Source organism: Entelurus aequoreus, linkage group LG10 (genome assembly GCF_033978785.1).
Source record: "Entelurus aequoreus isolate RoL-2023_Sb linkage group LG10, RoL_Eaeq_v1.1, whole genome shotgun sequence".
In the NCBI taxonomy this organism is placed as follows: domain Eukaryota; kingdom Metazoa; phylum Chordata; class Actinopteri; order Syngnathiformes; family Syngnathidae; genus Entelurus; species Entelurus aequoreus.
In genome coordinates this window covers 10,553,880-10,571,969 of record NC_084740.1, presented here as the reverse complement: position 1 = coordinate 10,571,969, position 18,090 = coordinate 10,553,880, and the positions used below count along the sequence as shown (strand labels likewise).

At 39.4% G+C, this 18,090-nt stretch overlaps 1 protein-coding gene across 19 annotated transcripts in view; it reads right to left on the bottom strand.

The window, feature by feature from the left end:
• Window positions 1–1,167: 1,167 nt before the first annotated feature.
• The window catches only part of LOC133658238 (von Willebrand factor A domain-containing protein 5A-like), a 58,372-nt gene continuing 41,449 nt past the window's right edge, over window positions 1,168–18,090 (bottom strand). For 17 of the 19 annotated variants that reach the window (XM_062060040.1, XM_062060038.1, XM_062060049.1 and 14 more), the window contains 10 exons: window positions 5,286–5,400; window positions 5,055–5,213; window positions 4,873–4,976; window positions 4,365–4,603; window positions 3,084–3,143; window positions 2,615–2,653; window positions 2,321–2,416; window positions 1,875–2,029; window positions 1,662–1,785; window positions 1,168–1,576 (listed from right to left, as the gene is read on the bottom strand). In XM_062060040.1, the coding sequence (XP_061916024.1) occupies window positions 1,497–1,576; window positions 1,662–1,785; window positions 1,875–2,029; window positions 2,321–2,416; window positions 2,615–2,653; window positions 3,084–3,143; window positions 4,365–4,603; window positions 4,873–4,976; window positions 5,055–5,213; window positions 5,286–5,400 (1,171 nt within the window). In that variant the 3' untranslated portion in view covers window positions 1,168–1,496. The remainder of the gene's footprint in view (window positions 1,577–1,661; window positions 1,786–1,874; window positions 2,030–2,320; window positions 2,417–2,614; window positions 2,654–3,083; window positions 3,144–4,364; window positions 4,604–4,872; window positions 4,977–5,054; window positions 5,214–5,285; window positions 5,401–18,090) is intronic. The other 2 variants (XM_062060057.1, XM_062060056.1) reach the window with 2 other exon arrangements.

The following is an 18,090-nucleotide window of genomic DNA, read 5'->3' as shown; positions in this document are numbered from 1 at the left end:
TGTGTAACCTGACTCTCGCCAGATCCTTGTAGTTCGCTGAGCTCCACACAAGGATCTGGGATCGAGGGCATTGCAAACTCCTTCAAGATAGCAAAAAATAATGAACCAATCAGAATCGCCGGGCGGGATTTCATAGATGTGCCGTAGCGCCGAAGCGACTGTTTGATTCAAACAACAACGGCGTCACGCAGCGAGGAGTCATGTGCTGACATTGATTCTGCTATTGCAACTGTTTTGTCGAATCTATCGAATATTAATTCTTTAAAAGATGAACAGAGAACGGTTTTGAACTTTTCGTTTTGTCGTTATCCAATATGTCGGCTGTTCTGTTTTGGATTTCCCCTCTCATCAGCGTCACGGGTTGATTTGGATGTGAGTGGTTGAAGTAGCACGTCATTCAAGATAACGGACAAGTGGTTTATCCAATCACAAACAACGATTTTATTACAAGGCCCCGCCTTCTGAAATACATCTCCTATTGAGATGTATCCTTGTGTGGAGCTCAGCGAACAACAAGGATCTGGCGAGAGTCAGGTTAATATATGTGAGCGAAGTGATAGAACTAATAGCAGTTGGGGTGGGAGTGGTCTTTTTTTTTTTTTTATAAAGGAAGTGAAAAATCCTCATTAATAGCAAGTAGCACCAATTGAATGTTCCAATTAAAGCCTGGGCATTTATTTACCAAAAGTACAAGGAGGACAGGGCGCTAAATGGAAACAGATGATATTTGGAGAGCGGCTGTTATTTCTGAAATTTAAAAACATATTCTCTATAACGTCATTTTTTAAAACTTTAATAAGGATTAGCAGTGCATGAGAATGTGGGAAGGAGCACGTAGCTTTCTTCGACCACATGGTCGTTTCTGAACAAGTACATTGCACAACATAATCGCAACAGAACCAATATTGTGATAACAGTAGGATGCAAACTGCAGTATAAATACAAAACAGATGAGTGCATTATAGACAAAACTATGCTCGTATTTTTTTTTAAAATTAACCCCACATGAATGTTATACAAGCCAATAAAAAACACATCAGCAGGTTAACCACAGCCGCAGATGTTAATACCTATGTTTTTTAACTCGGCACTCATTTGAGACTAAAGCGGTTATTGCCAAACTACACTGCTGAAAAACACACATCTCAACTCACAAAAAATGAAATATTCCACTTGAAATCTTTATTGTGATGTTTAGTAATTATTTGAGAATGAAATATTAGAATAATAAAGGGACTGGATTTAGAATCAAAGTTTTAGCATAAAATCCCTCAAGACAACACAATCAGTTGTGTGTATGGCCTTTGTGTAGCTGTATGCACTCCCTACAATGTTGTTTATTGTTCTATAGGTTTCAGGTTTGCCACTTTTAGTTGATTTGTGTAAGAAAACATGACATTGACCCATGAGCAACTTATCGAAGAGGAATGCCGACAAGAAAAGCAGATTGGATGAAAATAGTGCAATGTTGACAAAGTTTCTTTGTATTGGACACCTCACAGGCCCAGCGTATCTTTTTGTACGTTGCAGCCCAACAGAGTGTTTGCAGCCACAACACAGTCGGTCACAGAAGGTGCTTTGAAAGAAAAAAAAACACACACAAAATTCTCATTCCATGGGATAAAAATATTAACATCACACAATTGTGTGAGTTAGTTTACCATTCAGAGAAAGGAGCCATGACGCAGCCTTCCTAGCCAGAAGCTTCCATTCGACCTCAGCATCTGACTTGAAGCCATGAAGCCAGACCAGACCCAGAATGGTGGCCCACACGTTCTCATTCGCCTGAGCTCATCCAATCAAAAGAAAGAAAATAACAAACAAGCGTGGGAAAAAGTGTCCTGGAACATTTATCATTTCCAACAAGGACTCACTGATGCAGGCTTCAGCTTCTCCACCTCCTTGCTGGTCTTTCCTAGCACAGCAGCCAGAGTGGGTTTGAGCTCCCAGCTGCCCGACGCCTTCTGGAGGGAAACCAACTGCAGCAAAGGGTCTGTAGGCGACGAGCTGGCTAAAGTTTTTTCAACACCTGCAGGGGAAAGGAGGTCTTGTCAAGTATTCAACTTAATAGTTCACTGAAGATCAAGCATCTTATATTAAACCAGTGTGGAGTATAGTGTACTCATGTTCAACAACTTTACAGAACACAGCATACATATAAAATATTTTGCTCAGAACATTGTATGCACGCAACCATAGAAATATACAGCACAATAATACATTGTGTTTTTGTCAGGTAAGGATGAGCTAAATTCAAACACGTACATTAATAAAAAATGGATGGATGCAATTAAAATAATCAAAAAGGCTGTCAACTGACAAGAATCCGCAGAATTCCTCGTGCTTGGTGAAGATTTCTTAGAGCTTCGCATCCCCATTTTAAGTAAATCGAAATTTTCTCCTTCAAAATTTTTTTCTGCAAAGGAATAAAGAGCAAAAGCAATTAATAATTGTATGCAAGTTTGCTGGAAAACACACAGGCCTTGAGTTGCTGCACGGTAAACTCTGGCGTTTTAAAGGTAAACTATTTAGTAGGAAAAATAGTTGTTCAACACATTTGTTGGATATCTATCTCTTCCTCTAATAAGAGGAGTACAGTACTAATGCTACTTACGGCCTGCATTTACCATTCTCTTCCGCATGGAATCACAATCTTTGAGAAAAAAAAAGAGATTATTATATGAGAATTAAAGAGCAAAATATTTCAATCAATTTGTAAACAAGTGATTGTGAGATGCAGTGACATTGATTTACCGACACCTTTGAGAGAAAAATAAAATAAATAAAAGTGTTGAAGGTACACTATTTGCCATGTAACCTTAAGTAATAAAAATGTGTTTATTGACTTTATTCTAGCAATTTTTTATTTTTCGTAATGATGCGCTAACTTGGTAAATTTTGAACTCACTCAAGTTTTTCATGGAAGGTGTTGAAATATTTAATAGGTACTTAAGTAGAAGTTCTTTTCATGAGTAAATACCATGTTGCGCAACAAAAGGTTGCTTCACTAAAGTCAGTATTTTGTCAGGAGGAGCTAAGATAAAACAAATAACTTAAAGAAATCAAAGAGGCTGTCAACTGACAAGAAGCAGCAGAAGGCGTCAGGCTTTGCATCGTCATCATAGGTGAACATCTATATCTTCCTGCAAAAGAATAAAGAGCAAAATCAATTATTAATTGTAGCAAGTTTGCTGGAAGACACACAGGCCTTGAGTTGCTGCACGGTAGACTCTGGTGTTGAAAAAAACATGTGAGCCAGAAAAAGCAAAAGTAATGTTATAGTTATCCGTTTAATGGTGCAGTAATATACAATAATTCTCTCACAATCAATAGTTATGTTAAGTTTGAACCTTCCTTAAATAGAATAGAAAATCGCAAAATAATTTGATTATTCTTGCTTGACTTTCAGTGGAGTTCCACTGCAACTGCTAGCGAGGAAGTCCATAAGCTTCTAGAGTTTTTTACTCTGAGAAACACTGGTCTTTTGAATATTACAATATTATCACGATTAAAGAGCAAATCAAACTGATAGAAAAACTATTTTCAAGTGTAAAAAAAAAAACTCAACAGAAAGGCCCCTGGACAGCAAATATTGTGGCATAGAAACAGATGGCAAAGAACAGTGTGAAAATATATGTTAGGACAAAATGATTTTTTTATGTAAAATTAATTAGTTTTAAAAATGATGCTCATGGTTACCTTTTCACTGATTATTAATACAAATACATTTTGTATGGAAATACCTTTTGCAAAAGTAAGAGTAAAAGGCAATGTTAAAAACAAAATAATTTTGTCTGCGTTTATTACAGATGAATTTCAGCAAAAACTCATTCCAAATGTAAAGGAATAAAAACCAACAAATTATATAAAAAAACAACTACTTCCGAATTAGCCAACAAAACATACTTATGTAAGACTACTTTTCATGAGTAAATACCATGTTGTAAATACCATGTTGTGCAATAAAAGGTTGCATCACAAAAGTGGTAAACTCTTTAGTAGGAAAAATAGTTGTTAAACACATTTGTTTGTCGTCCATCTTTTTCTGAAATAAGACAGGTACAGTAGTAATGCTACTTCCGTTTTGCTTCTACCATCGAACGACAAGCTTTGGGAATGAAAAAAATATTGTATGAGAAATACAGTGCAAAATATTTCAATCACTTTGGAAAAAGGTGATTGTAAAATGTAGTGACATTTACTAACTGACACCTTTGTGATAACAACAAATTGTTGTTTTGGGCGTGTACTAAGGTACAGCATTTGCCATGTAACCACAAAGTGACAAAAATATGTTTATTATCTTTATTCTAACATATTATTAATGTAATGCTGTGCTAACATGGTAGTTTTTTTTAACTCACGCTTGCCGTAAATGGAAGGTGCTGGAATATTTCTGCGCAGCAGAGGTCCTTGAACGGCTTCTTTGCTTGCTTTGTTGATTGCAACAAAGGCGGTGAAGGAGCTGCTCACTCCTGATTGGACGCTGACGTCCACCACCTGGACCTTCACTGTCTCATCCTGCTGACCGCCGCGTTCGGTCTCCTTTGTCTCCAAGCAGCGAATCAGAGTCCGAGCACACAGTCTATGGATGGTTAATCTGCTGACAGCAAAAACTTCCCATTTCTATCACAAACTCTTAAATTCAATACAAAGCAGTAAGTTCATATGTCAATAAATACTCCTTATTTGTCTGCTGTGTGGGGCAGTGAAGTTTTCTTCCCCAAGTTGCCAAAGAAACAGTGAGAGTGACTGGCCATGCTATTTTTATATGATTAAACAAATTATTATGTCTCACAAATTCTACCTAGCAACAATTGCCAATAATTGAAGTGAGTAGTGTGTCAAAAGCATGAATGAAACCTGCATTACCCAGTTTCCTCTGTGGGTTGTAGAGCGAAGCGGAGCTGGTTCTGGTACGGATGACCTGCTAGGCTGTACTCGACACTTACACAGCCATCTGTTGCCTCGGAACTCTGAGGAAATACAGCGGGGTTAGAAACCAAATGACATATCGTTCTTGTATGTGCTTAAAGACAAGACATGTGACCAACCTGTCCAGTGAGCTGAACATAAATGAGGGACCTTTGACCCTGGAAAATTGATGTGAGAGGTGGAGACAAGACAGTGACAGACACTCCCTTTGGCAGATCCCACTTGACCAAAATGTCCTCCACTGCTGGTTGCAAAGCAAATTGCAGCGATTGCATCACCTGGTGTAGGACAAGTGTCAATTATCTATTTGGGATTTATCTTTATATTGAAAGTCTTGATGTTTCGCCAACTTTTGCTTGCATTCTGTCGGCTCCTGTGATGAACTGAGCGTGACCTCCTCCCTCCTTAGCCAATCCATCGATGAGAGCAGTGCTGGCACCTTCGCCGATCCCAAAAGAGAAACACCTGCAAGACAGCCACGTTGATTATATATACAGTATACACATATATACATACACATATAGACGTATTACACATAATGCATATATCTATTATAGAAGGCTGAACTGTTGATCAGAAAGTTGCACACTTCTGCACCAAAGTTAGAGCAACAGTTTTTTTTATTATGTAGGCATTTATACAGGCATTCAATTTAATATGTTGCTGCTAAGCAGAGGTGTGAACTCGAGTCAGACTCGAGTCATGAATTTGATGACTTTAGACTCGACTTGACAAAATGTAAAGACTTACAACTCGACTTAGACTTCAACATCAATGACTTGTGACTTCACTTGGACTTGAGCCTTTTGACTTGACAAGACTTGCTACTTTCCCCAAAACCCAAAGATTAAAAAGTTATTCAGGAGCGCTCCGTATCTTTCATTGTGCACAAGTGTGTGTCTGTCAGCGTGTGTGCTCTCAGTACAACAGCCAATCAAATTAGATCTACATTGTTTTCATCCCACGGCATTCAACCAATCAAATTGCAGGACAACCAACGAAGAAGAGTTGTCAAACAACGCGCCAGTGAGAAAAAATTATGCCAAAATTGGTTTCGTTCGGGTATAAAAACTACGACTCGGTCAACAAAAAACGAATTGCAGTATGCAAAACATGCGATTTGAAGATTACAGACGGAGACGCAACAACTTCCAACTTCGTTCGACATTTGAAGATGCACAAAGAAGGGTAATAAATAAATGATGAATGGGTTATACTTGTATAGCGCTTTTCTACCTTCAAGGTACTCAAAGCGCTTTGACAGTATTTCCACATTCACCCATTCACACACACATTCACACACTGATGGTGGGAGCTGCCATGCAAGGCGCTAACCAGCAGCCATCAGGAGCAAGGGTGAAGTGTCTTGCCCAAGGACACAATGGACGTGACTAGGATGGTAGAAGGTGGGGATTGAACCCCAGTAACCAGCAACCCTCCAATTGCTGACCCGGCCACTCTACCAACTTCGCCACGCCGGTAAGTTTTGAATGTAAGATAACGTTTATTGGCTAAGTAACGTGACTTTTATTTGCTGTGTAGTTAAATCAGTGAGGCTGTCGACTCACTGCTAACGTTATAACCATAGACATCTTATAAGTAGACGCAGCATGGAGTGCTACTGCCTACTGGCGCTGACGAGACGCGGGGCCGCCATCTTGGAGTGGTGATCCGCTCCACTCAGTGCAATTCATTTGGCAGGAGCAATGAACTGTCAGCGCATTTAATTCATTTTACCTCATTGAATACCACTGATTTTCACGCGCTTTTTTGTCATACGTGTAGCTATGATAAAGGACACATGTTTTGGCGTGTTTTATTATTCATAGTTTGCTTAACAGTAATAGAATATTCTTATATGTTATAAGTGACCAGACGTCCGAGATCAAAACTGGGAATATAATCCCAGGGAAGGGGGGAAAAAACAGTCAGCTATTCTTAAATTGAAGAAAAAATATGATTAGGTTATATATACATGCGTATATCCTACATAAACAATGTATGAATATATTAGATATCTATATATCTTAGGGACCTATAGACTGTATCTCTGTTGCTGCAGCAGCAGAGAGTTTATTCTGTCTTGACACTTTGTATTAATATTTTGCATTACATTCTTCCCTTAAATGATAATGTTTACAGTGATTGTTTTATATGTATTTTTTATGTATGTCGCTTTGGATAAAAGCGTCTGCCGTCTGCCAAATACTTAAACATTAACATATACAAACACGTGAAAGTCTTTATATGAGCTAAAACCACCAATCTGTTTCACTGGATTCAGAATAAAACCAAATGATGTTTTACCCAACAATGTAATTTGAATATTGTTACTTGAAGACTTATTCCTGGTTACAATTATACTGTTAAGAAAGTATTGTCTTATACTTTGCCTAAAATGAGAATGCATCATAATCAGTGGCGGCTGGTGAATTTTGTTTTAGGTGGAGCTGAAAGTTTGTAAACCAAACCCCTGTAGGAGGGTCATACTTTTTGTCAAGTGATTTTTTTAAGCAGGGTTGCATTAGATACCTACACATAACGTTACGTTAGTGAATGTATCACACACAGTAACGTAACGTTAGACGGCGGTCAGCAGCACCGCATATTTTAGCCACCTACAAAAAGACAAACAGTATACATTTTAACTGACCTTTATTTGACTATATTAAGAAAATGCGTACATATTGCATAGGGACCTGACATCTAAAAAGTACAACTCTGTTCATTGTTATGTTCATGTATTATGTTTTTCATGTGAACGCACACATAAACACACATACAGTATGAGATGAGATCAATGAGATAAGGTAAGAACAGGATAGAAACTGCTGTGGAACTAGTTACAATGCCATATGTGTCTGTGTCTACTCATGGACACTTTTCACACACACATAATGACTGTCACTCATTGTTTCCCTTTTTTATTCTTTAGTTTTTTTTATTCTTTAGTTTTTTGCTGCAGTTGCAGATATCATGCCTATGTACTAGTTGGGTGTTGTTATATATGTCTACCTGTACGGCTTTTTATGCCTCAAAGCAGGCCTACACTACTGTGTTTCAGGGTCAATTGTAAAAAGCAATATAAGTCATCAATCGCTCTCTCTCTTCATCATGGTTTCATACAACCTTAAACTACCCGGCAAAGGCCTACTGATAGCTCGCTTGAAGATCTGTAGCTTAAGAAATAAAATCCCTGATTTATGTATGAAAATGAAGTCTAATGATATACACATTATGGCAATATCTGAAACCCATCTTGACTCCTCTTTTGAGGATGTTGAATTAGCTGTAGATGGATACACAATTTTTAGGAAGGATAGAACAAGATATGGTGGAGGTGTAGCTGTGTGTGTGCAGAGTCACATTCCTGTGAAAGTAAGACATGATTTAGTGTTGGCTGATATTGAGGCCCTGTGGATCCAGGTTCACCTGCCACAGACCAAACCCATACTGGTTGGGTGCTGCTATAGACCACCTAGTGCCGATATAAAATACCTGGATTTAATATGCAAGATGTTGGATAAATCTAGTGATGAGAACAGAGAGATATATTTTACTGGGGACACAAACATTGATTGGTCCGCTATGTGCCCGCTGAAAAAGAAACTTATTGCTGTAATTAATGCCTGTAACCTCACACAGACCATTACACTACCAACCAGATCAACTATAAATAGAAATGGGCTAAAGTCATCCAAATGCATTGACCACCTATTCACTAATGTTCCTGATAAATGCACTAAAACAGTATCAATAGCTCTTGGCTTTACGGACCACAACTTAATTGCAATAAGGAGGAAGACCAAGCTCTCCACAGCTCCTAGTGTGACTATACATAAAAGGTCTTATAAATATTTTAATGAAGTAAAATTTATAGATGATGTGAAACATGTTAACTGGGAAACTGTGTGTCTTGAGGAGGATCCCGAAGCTGCTTTGAGCACATTCATGAAGTTATTTTTGCAGATTGCAGATAAGCATGCTCCTGTCAGGAAAACAACTGTCAAGGCAAATGGCGCCCCCTGGTTAGGGAATGAGCTCAAAGCACTTATGAAGCAACGTAACCAGGCTAAAAAGTTGGCGGACTCTTCTGGTCTACTTTCTGATGACATGATCTATCGTAAATTAAGAAATCGTGTAACTAAAATAAACAGAGGTAATAAAAAGGTATATTATCAGACAAAGATCTATGACTTTAGACATGATGGAAAACAATTGTGGAACATTTTTAATCAAATAATGGGAAGATCAGCATCATGTAAAACAAATTTGTATATAGAAGTTGATGGAGCTTACCTGACTAAGCCAATAGAAATTGCCACATATTTTAATAATTACTTCACAAACAAGGTGGAAAATCTGAGAGTTAATATGACGCCTTCTGATGGCTTCTACTCATGCACATTAATTGAAAATCATATAATGAAGGGTAAAAACTGCAGGTTCGATTTTGTACCAGTTAGTAGTTCTGGTATTGAGAAATTGTTGTTATCACTGCCATCTGATAAACCTGCTGGGACGGACATGCTGGATGGCAAATTGTTAAGAATTGCGGCATGCCATGTATCAACTCCGATTTGTCATATATTTAATAAATCATTAAGATATGGAGTCTGTCCTGGGGTTTGGAAGGAGGCCAAGGTCATCCCTCTACCTGAGGTCAAAAATAAAGATTTTACTGGTAAAAACAGTAGACCAATAAGCATACTTCCTGTTCTTAGTAAATTGATGGAAAAAGTTGTTTTCAAACAAATTCAAGATTACTTTACCTACAACAAACTGATGTCGTGTTCCCAGCATGCTTATAGGCAAGGTCACTCAACATCTACTGCTCTAGCTCAGCTGACTGATGACTGGCTGTCACAAATGGATGTCAAGAAGATGGTTGGTACTGTCCTGATTGACTTTAGTGCGGCATTCGATGTCATAGATCACAACATAATGATCTCCAAACTGAGAAAATATGGTTTTAATAGTATGTCACTTTCTTGGATGTTGAGCTGTCTATCAGGAAGATCACAGAGAGTGTGTTTTAATGGTAGCCTATCTGAACGCAATTACAATTACTGCGGCGTGCCTCAAGGAAGCTGCTTAGGTCCTTTTTAAATATTTTTACTAATGATCTTCCCTGTGTTACAACAAACACCAATATGGTTATGTATGCAGATGACACAACTCTATACAGTACTGCCTCTACCTTAAATGACCTACAAAATAACTTAAATCAGGACTTAGAGAGAGTGTCACGCTGGGTAAATGATAGTAAACTTGTTGTGAATATTGACAAAACAAAAAGCATTCTTTTTGGATCCAGGCATATGCTTGTTGATGACCCAGAGCTTCATATTTCAATGTCAGACATACCTATTAAGCAGGTCAAAAAAGCAAAACTGCTTGGTGTGCTATTAGACAGTGAACTGTCATGGTCCGATCATATTGATGGTATTTCAATGAAAATGGGAAGAGGTTTAGCCATGGTCCGGAAGTGCTCCACCTTCTTGACATCGTCAACAATGGGTCAAGTCATACAGTCCTTGGTTTTCTGTCATCTTCATTACTGTCCTATAATATGGTCCGCTACGACTAAGTCTGACCTGAACAAACTGCAACTTGTTCAGAACAGAGCGGCTAGACTGGTACTTAAATGTTCTTTGCGCACTAATATTTTATTTATGCATTCACGCCTGTCCTTGTTGTCTGTTGAACAAAAGATGCATTGTAGTCTCCTTATGTTCTTTAGAACTATCATTTTAGATCAATCACCAGATTACTTTTACAAACAGTTTTTAAAATCAACTAACACACATATTCATGACACTAGGAATGCCAGCAATGGCTATTTGGCACTTCCTGCTCCCAAGACCAATCTCCTCAAACATACAGTCATGTATAGATTGTACATCATTCTGGAATGGGTTGCTATCTCACATTAATCTCTCACAAAGTAAATTGTCATTCAAGACAGCTTTGAAGATACACCTATTGCAGCTGCCCACATGACGTGAATTTTTAATACTGGTTTTAACTAGCTTTTTATCTTATGTTGTATTTTTCCATTGTATAATGTCTGGTAATGCATGTATTCTTTGTATTTTAATTTTGTATGCTCCTATATGGACCCCAGGAAGATTAGCAGTCGCCTTGGCGTCAGCTATTGGGGATCCATTCAATAAACAATAAACAATATGCCATGGAAATACAATGTTAACACTTTCGTGCAAATAAGTACAGTTGCACTTGTTTTTTCAAATGTGTTTATTCTGTAAAGGAATCAGTTAAATGTTTAAAATGACTGGTTAATAGTGCTATTATGAAGTGCAATGTCAGCACCATTTTTTTCCCTGCAATTTCAAATGCACTTGTTTTAATAAATAAATACAGCGTTTTAAAAGCATACACAATCTGTGTAAATATATTAGTCTGTGGTTAAAAGGACTTGAAAGGACTCGAAACTCAAATTGCGGGACTTGGGACTTGACTTGAGACTTTCCAGTCTTGACTTTGGACTTGACTCTGGACTTCCCTGTCTTGACTCGGGACTTGACTCGGGACTTGAGGGCAAAGACTTGAGACTTACTTGTGACTTGCAAAACAATGACTTGGTCCCACCTCTGCTGCTAAGACATTTAACATTCTATTTTTTCCTGCATTACTTTTGTACGTGCAGTTAAATAACAGTTGGATTGGATTTTTCTACCATAAACCGTCTTCAAAAGCATTTTAGATAATTTGGTAGTGTAACATGTTTCTCCATATACTGGGTTAACGCATGCGCAGTGTTTGTGGGCGGGAAGAGGGGATCGAGTGTTTCCGGTTTTACCTCTGTGCGTCAGTTGATTAAAAGTTGTGAACCAGAATAGACGTTGTCTTTATTCACCCTCATTTAACATTGGTAGCAGAGGATGGTTGAGGATGGCTGCAAACTATAAAATACCGCCAAGGTTTGACGAGTCCAAGCCATACGAGTGCTGGGAAAATGAAGTTAACATTTGGACGCGGGTTACAGAACTCGAAAAGAAAAATCTAGCACTGGTTGTGGCTTTGGGACTTGAAGGAAGAGCCAGAGAAATCGCAATGGAGATATCTGCGGAGGAGTTGGACAATGACAACGGTATGACGGCATTATTTGCAAAACTGGATGACGTTTTCCTGAAAGAGGAAAAGGATCGCGCATACAAAGCGTACACGTACTTCGACCGCATCACCAAAAATAGTTCTGTTTCACTGGTGGACTATATTATTGACTTTGAACAGCGCTACAACCGGATGAAAAGGTACAATATGACACTCACTGATGCGGTGTTAGCCTTTAAACTTCTTGACACAGCCTGCCTCGATGAGAAAGACAGGCAGCTAGCACTGACGGCTAACCAGGAGCTAAGCTTCTCGTCAATTAAGTCAGCTCTCAAACGGATATTTGGGGGTAAAACAACGGGCTCGTCAAGCGACATACAACTGAACCAGGACGCAGCTTTCCTCACAGAACAGCCACAATGGAGAGGAAGACGAAATACACCGTTTCAACGTGGACAACAAAGATCGGTGACGCCGTTACCGGGTACAAACCCACTGGATAAGTACGGTAAATGATCACGATGTGCTGTGTGTCGAAGTACATGCAACTGGGCGAAGGACTGCCCGCACAAGAAGCACGAGCAAGTTAAAGTGACTGAAAATGATAATTTTGATGAAGTTAATATCACGCTGTTAACAAATGATCCCCAGTCTAAAGCTGAGATTTTTATGACTGAAGCTGCAGGCTCAGCAATCATAGACACCGCCTGCACTCGCACAGTGTGTGGAGAAAAGTGGCTTGAAAGTTATGTAGATAATCTCAATGAAAAGTAGGTGAATAAGCTCAGAAGTACAGAAAGGTCTAGCAACAACAGTTTCGTTTTGGAAAAGGAAATGTGATTCATTCCACCAGAAAAGTGTGTCTACCTGCTAAAATAGGATGGACAAAGTGTAACATTGAGACAGAAGTTGTCAAAGTCAATATTCCACTCCTGCTGAGTAAAACATCATTAAAAAAGGCAGGAACTACATTAGACATGGAAAACGACAGGGCAGTGATGTTTAAGCAGCAGATACCTCTTCAGTTTACCAGCTCAGGACACTACTGTGTTGACATAAGAGACAATGATGACATGGAATGTCAAATTCAAGATTTATTTGCTGAAGATGAAGTCCTGATCATAACAGAAAATATGTCCACAATCGAGAAGAACAAGGTCCTTCTCAAACTTCACAAACAATTTGGCCATGCATCAGCAGATCGCCTGCATAAGCTAATTCAAAGTTCAGGGAACAAAGACAGGGACTGTCTCACTATTTTGCAACAAATAGTGGATGAATGTGACACGTGCCAAAGATATAGCAAGACAAAGCCAAAGCCAGCTGTGGGTTTGCCTCTAGCTTCGGAATATAATGAAACGGTGGGGGTGGACCTGCATGAGCTGGAGTCAGGCATTTGGTATTTACACATAATGGACCATTTCACACGTTTCAGCGCTGGAAATATTGTGAAAACCAAGAAATCTTCTGTAATTGTCAACTCTTTCATCCACACATGGATACATGTCCATGGTCCTACCAAAAGGCTCTTCGGTGACAACGGAGGAGAATTTAACAATGAAGAGTTCAGGGACATGGCAGAAAACTTCAATATCGAGATCAAGACAACCGCAGGATACAGTCCATGGAGCAATGGACTGTTGGAACCAGGCCTGGCCCTAACCAATCTGGCGCCCTAGGCAAGATTTTAGGTGGCGCCCCCCCACATCGGCAGTGAAGTGTATATACTCACAAGAAACCGAATAGCTTTGTCTTTGACCTTTTTTTTTTAACTTAAAGAAAGCAAATTAACATATTATATGAGAATGTTATGTTATGATTATCTTTAACCGAATCACAGCAGTGCTCAAATTAAAAAACAGCATTCCCTCTCATGTGATATTGCTTAATTAACATTAATGATGTGCACTTTAACAACTAGGCTTACAACTATACCTAATATATAAAGGGGTGGAAAAGTGACTATTATCTGCAGGGCAAACATTAGCTAACCAGAAGGCAATAACAATGTAAACAAAAAACACCTGCTTAAAAGATCTAATACAAATGTCCCTGAGGAATGTAAGGTGGGAGTACTGTAATTACCTAACGTTACATTATTATTTTCCATAACAATTTAGCCCCCTCCACAATATTAACCCGACGTTAAAACAGAACTACCTATTAATTGATTAGCAATTGCCGAATCATGTAACATTAGCTTAATGCTAAAAAGCCAGGTTACTATCACATTCTGTAACAGACAAATACTTTCATGTAGGCTAACGTTACCTCCCTGCTACCTCTGTCTTTTTCTCGTTTCTCCTCCTCTTCTTTTTTTTTTTTTTTTTCCCTGGGCACCTGACAGTTTTGGCCGTTTTGACATCTTGTGTTGATTTTTTGATGCGGTGACATCCATAAAGAGTCATGATACGGGAAGGGAGGGGGCGCACCGTGCGGGGGAAGGGGGGGGGGGGGGTGTAATGTTGTAACAAATATTTCTATTAAATAGGCTTTACTTTGCATTTTAATTAACGTGGGATTATTTTTTGTATTTAGAAATAATAGTACCAACTTTTATTTATTTATTTTTTTTTCTCCAACATTTGTGGCACTGGCGTGGCGCCCCCTGATGGACGGCGCCCTTAGCATTTGCCTATACGGCCTATGCCACAGGCCGGCCCTGGTTGGAACGTCATAATCAGACGCTCACAAACATCGTCCAGAAAGTTAAACGGGAAAAGGATTGTGACTGGTGCAGTCTTGGACTGGGCCTTAATGGCTAAGAACCGCATGCACAGTGTACATGGTTATAGTCCACATCAACTGGTATTTGGTCAAAATCCTAACCTTCCCAATGTATTGGTAAATAAGCTAACCTGCACTAGAGGGCACTACAGTGAGCACAAGAGTAGGAGAACACATATCAGCTTTGCATGCCTCAAGGAAGGCTTTCACTGAAGTTGAATGTTCACAGAGGATAAGAAGGGCATTAAGAAAACAGCTTAGAGACACGGATGAAAAATATGAGACAGGAGAAAAGGTTTACTATAAACGAGGAGATAGTGCAGAGTGGAAGGGACCAGGAGTGGTGATTGGTCAAGATGGAACCGTTGTGTTTGTAAGACATGGAGGTATTCTAGTTAGAGTTCATCACTCACGACTTAATAAGGTGCACACACAGATTAATGACAGGAAAATTACACAAATTAATGTTCACAATGAAACAGGATGTGAAAAACATGAAGAGAACATAACCAATGATAGTGACACAGATGTTTTACACAGAGCATCATGTAGCTCAGATAATGAACAAAACACAGCCGGTGAAAATGAACATGACAGTGATGCCGAGGGAAACATGAGTGAAGGTGTCATTCAAACAAATGCACCTCAAATGAATCACAGTGCCTGTGATAATCATGTCCCTGCTTAAAATGTGAAGCTAAAAACAGGACAGATTGTAACTTTCATGAAAAGAGACACAAGTGTAACATGTAAGGCTAAAGTACTCAGTAGAGCAGGTAAAGCCACTGGAACCTATAAAAACTGGTATAATGTGCAGCATATTGAGCCTGATGGCAGTACTGGACTAAAAGAGGCAGTTGACATGTCATGTGTACAACATCTTAACACTGAGTCGGCTGTCAGGGAGGCTGATGTACTCATAACAAAAGACATATCATTTGATGCAGCCAAACAGGCAGAGATAGAAAGCTGGAAAAACAATGTTTTTGAAGAGACTGAAAATACAGGCCAAAAGTGTATCTCCACTAGGTGGGTCTGTAGTCTCAAAGAAAGTGACACTGGTATTGTACCCAAGGCCAGACTTGCAGCAAGGGGTTTTGAAGAACTTAATTTAAAAAAATCTACAAAAAGATTCACCAACATGTGCTTCTGAATCTCTAAGGCTATTGCTCAGTGTAATTTGTCAAAAATCATTGGAAAGTCCATTCTATGGACATCAAGTCTGCTTTTTTACAGGGTATGGAGTTGTCGAGAGACATTTATGTCAATCCTCCCCCAGACGCTGACTGTATGGGGGTTCTTTGAAAACTGAAGAAGTGTGTATATGGCCTTGCTGATGCATCTCTCTATTGGTACAACAAGGTGAAGGAAATCATGCTGAGCACAGGTGGTAAAGTGTCACAGGTAGACCCAGCAGTATTTTATTGGCTGGATGATGAAAACACAATGACGGGTGTACTCGCATGTCATGTAGATGATTTTCTGTGGGCAGGCTCATCAAACTTTTCAGAAAATGTGATCCCTAAACTGAAGTCTGGGTTCCAAGTGGGACGTGAGGAACATGACAATTTTTGCTATTTGGGAATGGATATTGAAACTGTTAATGATTCTGTACAGTTGCATCAGCACAGATACATTGAAAGTCTGCACCCCATTCACTTACAGCCAGTCCGTGCTCTAGAAAGAGATGCTCCTCTTAATGAAACAGAACAAGAACAACTCAGATCAAAAATAGGACAGATACTCTGGGTTGCAAAACAGACAAGACCTGATGTAATGTTTGATTCTTGTAGTCTGGCATGTAGTCTAAAGAATGCGACTGTGCAATAAATTCACAATGCTAATAAGTTGGTTTGTAAACTGAAAGCTGAAAAAGTGACTTTGAAATTTCAACATTTGGGAAATGATGCTTTAAACCTAACTGTATTCAGCGATGCTTCATTTGGAAATCTTCCTGATGGAGGTACACAAGAGGGCATGTTGATCACCCTAATGGGAAAAGGAGGTACATTCTCCCCCTTTACTGGCAGTCCAAGAGGATTCGACGAGTGGTGCGAAGCACCTTTGCTGGAGAGTCTCTTGCCATGTCGGATGGAATAGACAACGCTGTGTTTCTTGCCACCCTTTATTCTGAGCTTACTACTGGCACCGCTGGTCTAGATGCTCCAGCGTTAGTTTGTGTGACTGATAATCATTCCCTCTATGATGCTCTTTGATCAACAAAACAGTTCACATAGAAAAGGCTTCGGTTGGATATAAGTGGCATCAAAGAAATCATTCACAACAGAAAAATACAACAAGTGCTTTGGTCAGCAACAAAGGCTCAACTGGCTGACTGTCTTACGAAAAAGGGGGCATCACCCTTGATGCTTTTGAAAGCATTGAGTGAAGGAAAATGAGTTCTTACCTAAGTTGATTTAATTGTTTCTGTTGTTTAAAAAGACATGTATTTGTTCTCAGGAAACATGTGCTATTTAATTTTTTTTATTTATAAAAGATAGGGAGATTGTTAACATGTTTCTCCATATACTGGGTTAACGCATGCGCAGTGTTTGTGGGCGGAAAGAGGGGATCGAGTGTTTCCGGTTTTACCTCTGTGCGTCACTTAATTAAAAGTTGTGAACCAGAATAGACGTTGTGTTTATTCACCCTCATTTAACAGGTAGTACAGCCAACCGCGGACAATGAGTAAGCATACCAGCTTAGGGCATGCATATCCAGCACCTTCACCTCTAAGGTCCTCTGAGAAGGATGCTTAAAACGGATGAATCCATCATTATGATCAATTTGATTAAAAATGTGATACATCTAAACCAGGGGTCGGCAACCCGCGGCTCCGGAGCCGCATGCGGCTCCTTGACCACTCTGATGCGGCTCAGCTACATACATGCCGACCCCCCCGATTTTCCCAGGAGGTTTATGGATCTCAGTGTCTCTCCTAGATAACTCCCAGGGAAAAAATAATCCTATTTACACTCTAATTACTAAATAAAGGGCGTGCCCTAATTGCACTGCAGTAATTGTCCTCTATAGCATTTACATACAGCGTGCCAGTCCAGCCACATGTTGCATGTTGTTATTACTTGCACGCACAGGAGACAGCAAAGCATACTTACTCATCAGCCACACAGCTTACACTGACGGTAGCCGTATCAAACAACTTTAACATTGTTACGTTACAAATATGCGCCACACTGTGAACCCACACCAAAAAAGAATGAAAAACACATTTCTGGAGAACATCCCACCGTAACACAACATAAACACAACACAACCATTACCCAGAATCCCATGCAGCCCTAACTCTTCCGGTCTACATTATACACCCCCGCTACCACCAAATCCCCCCAC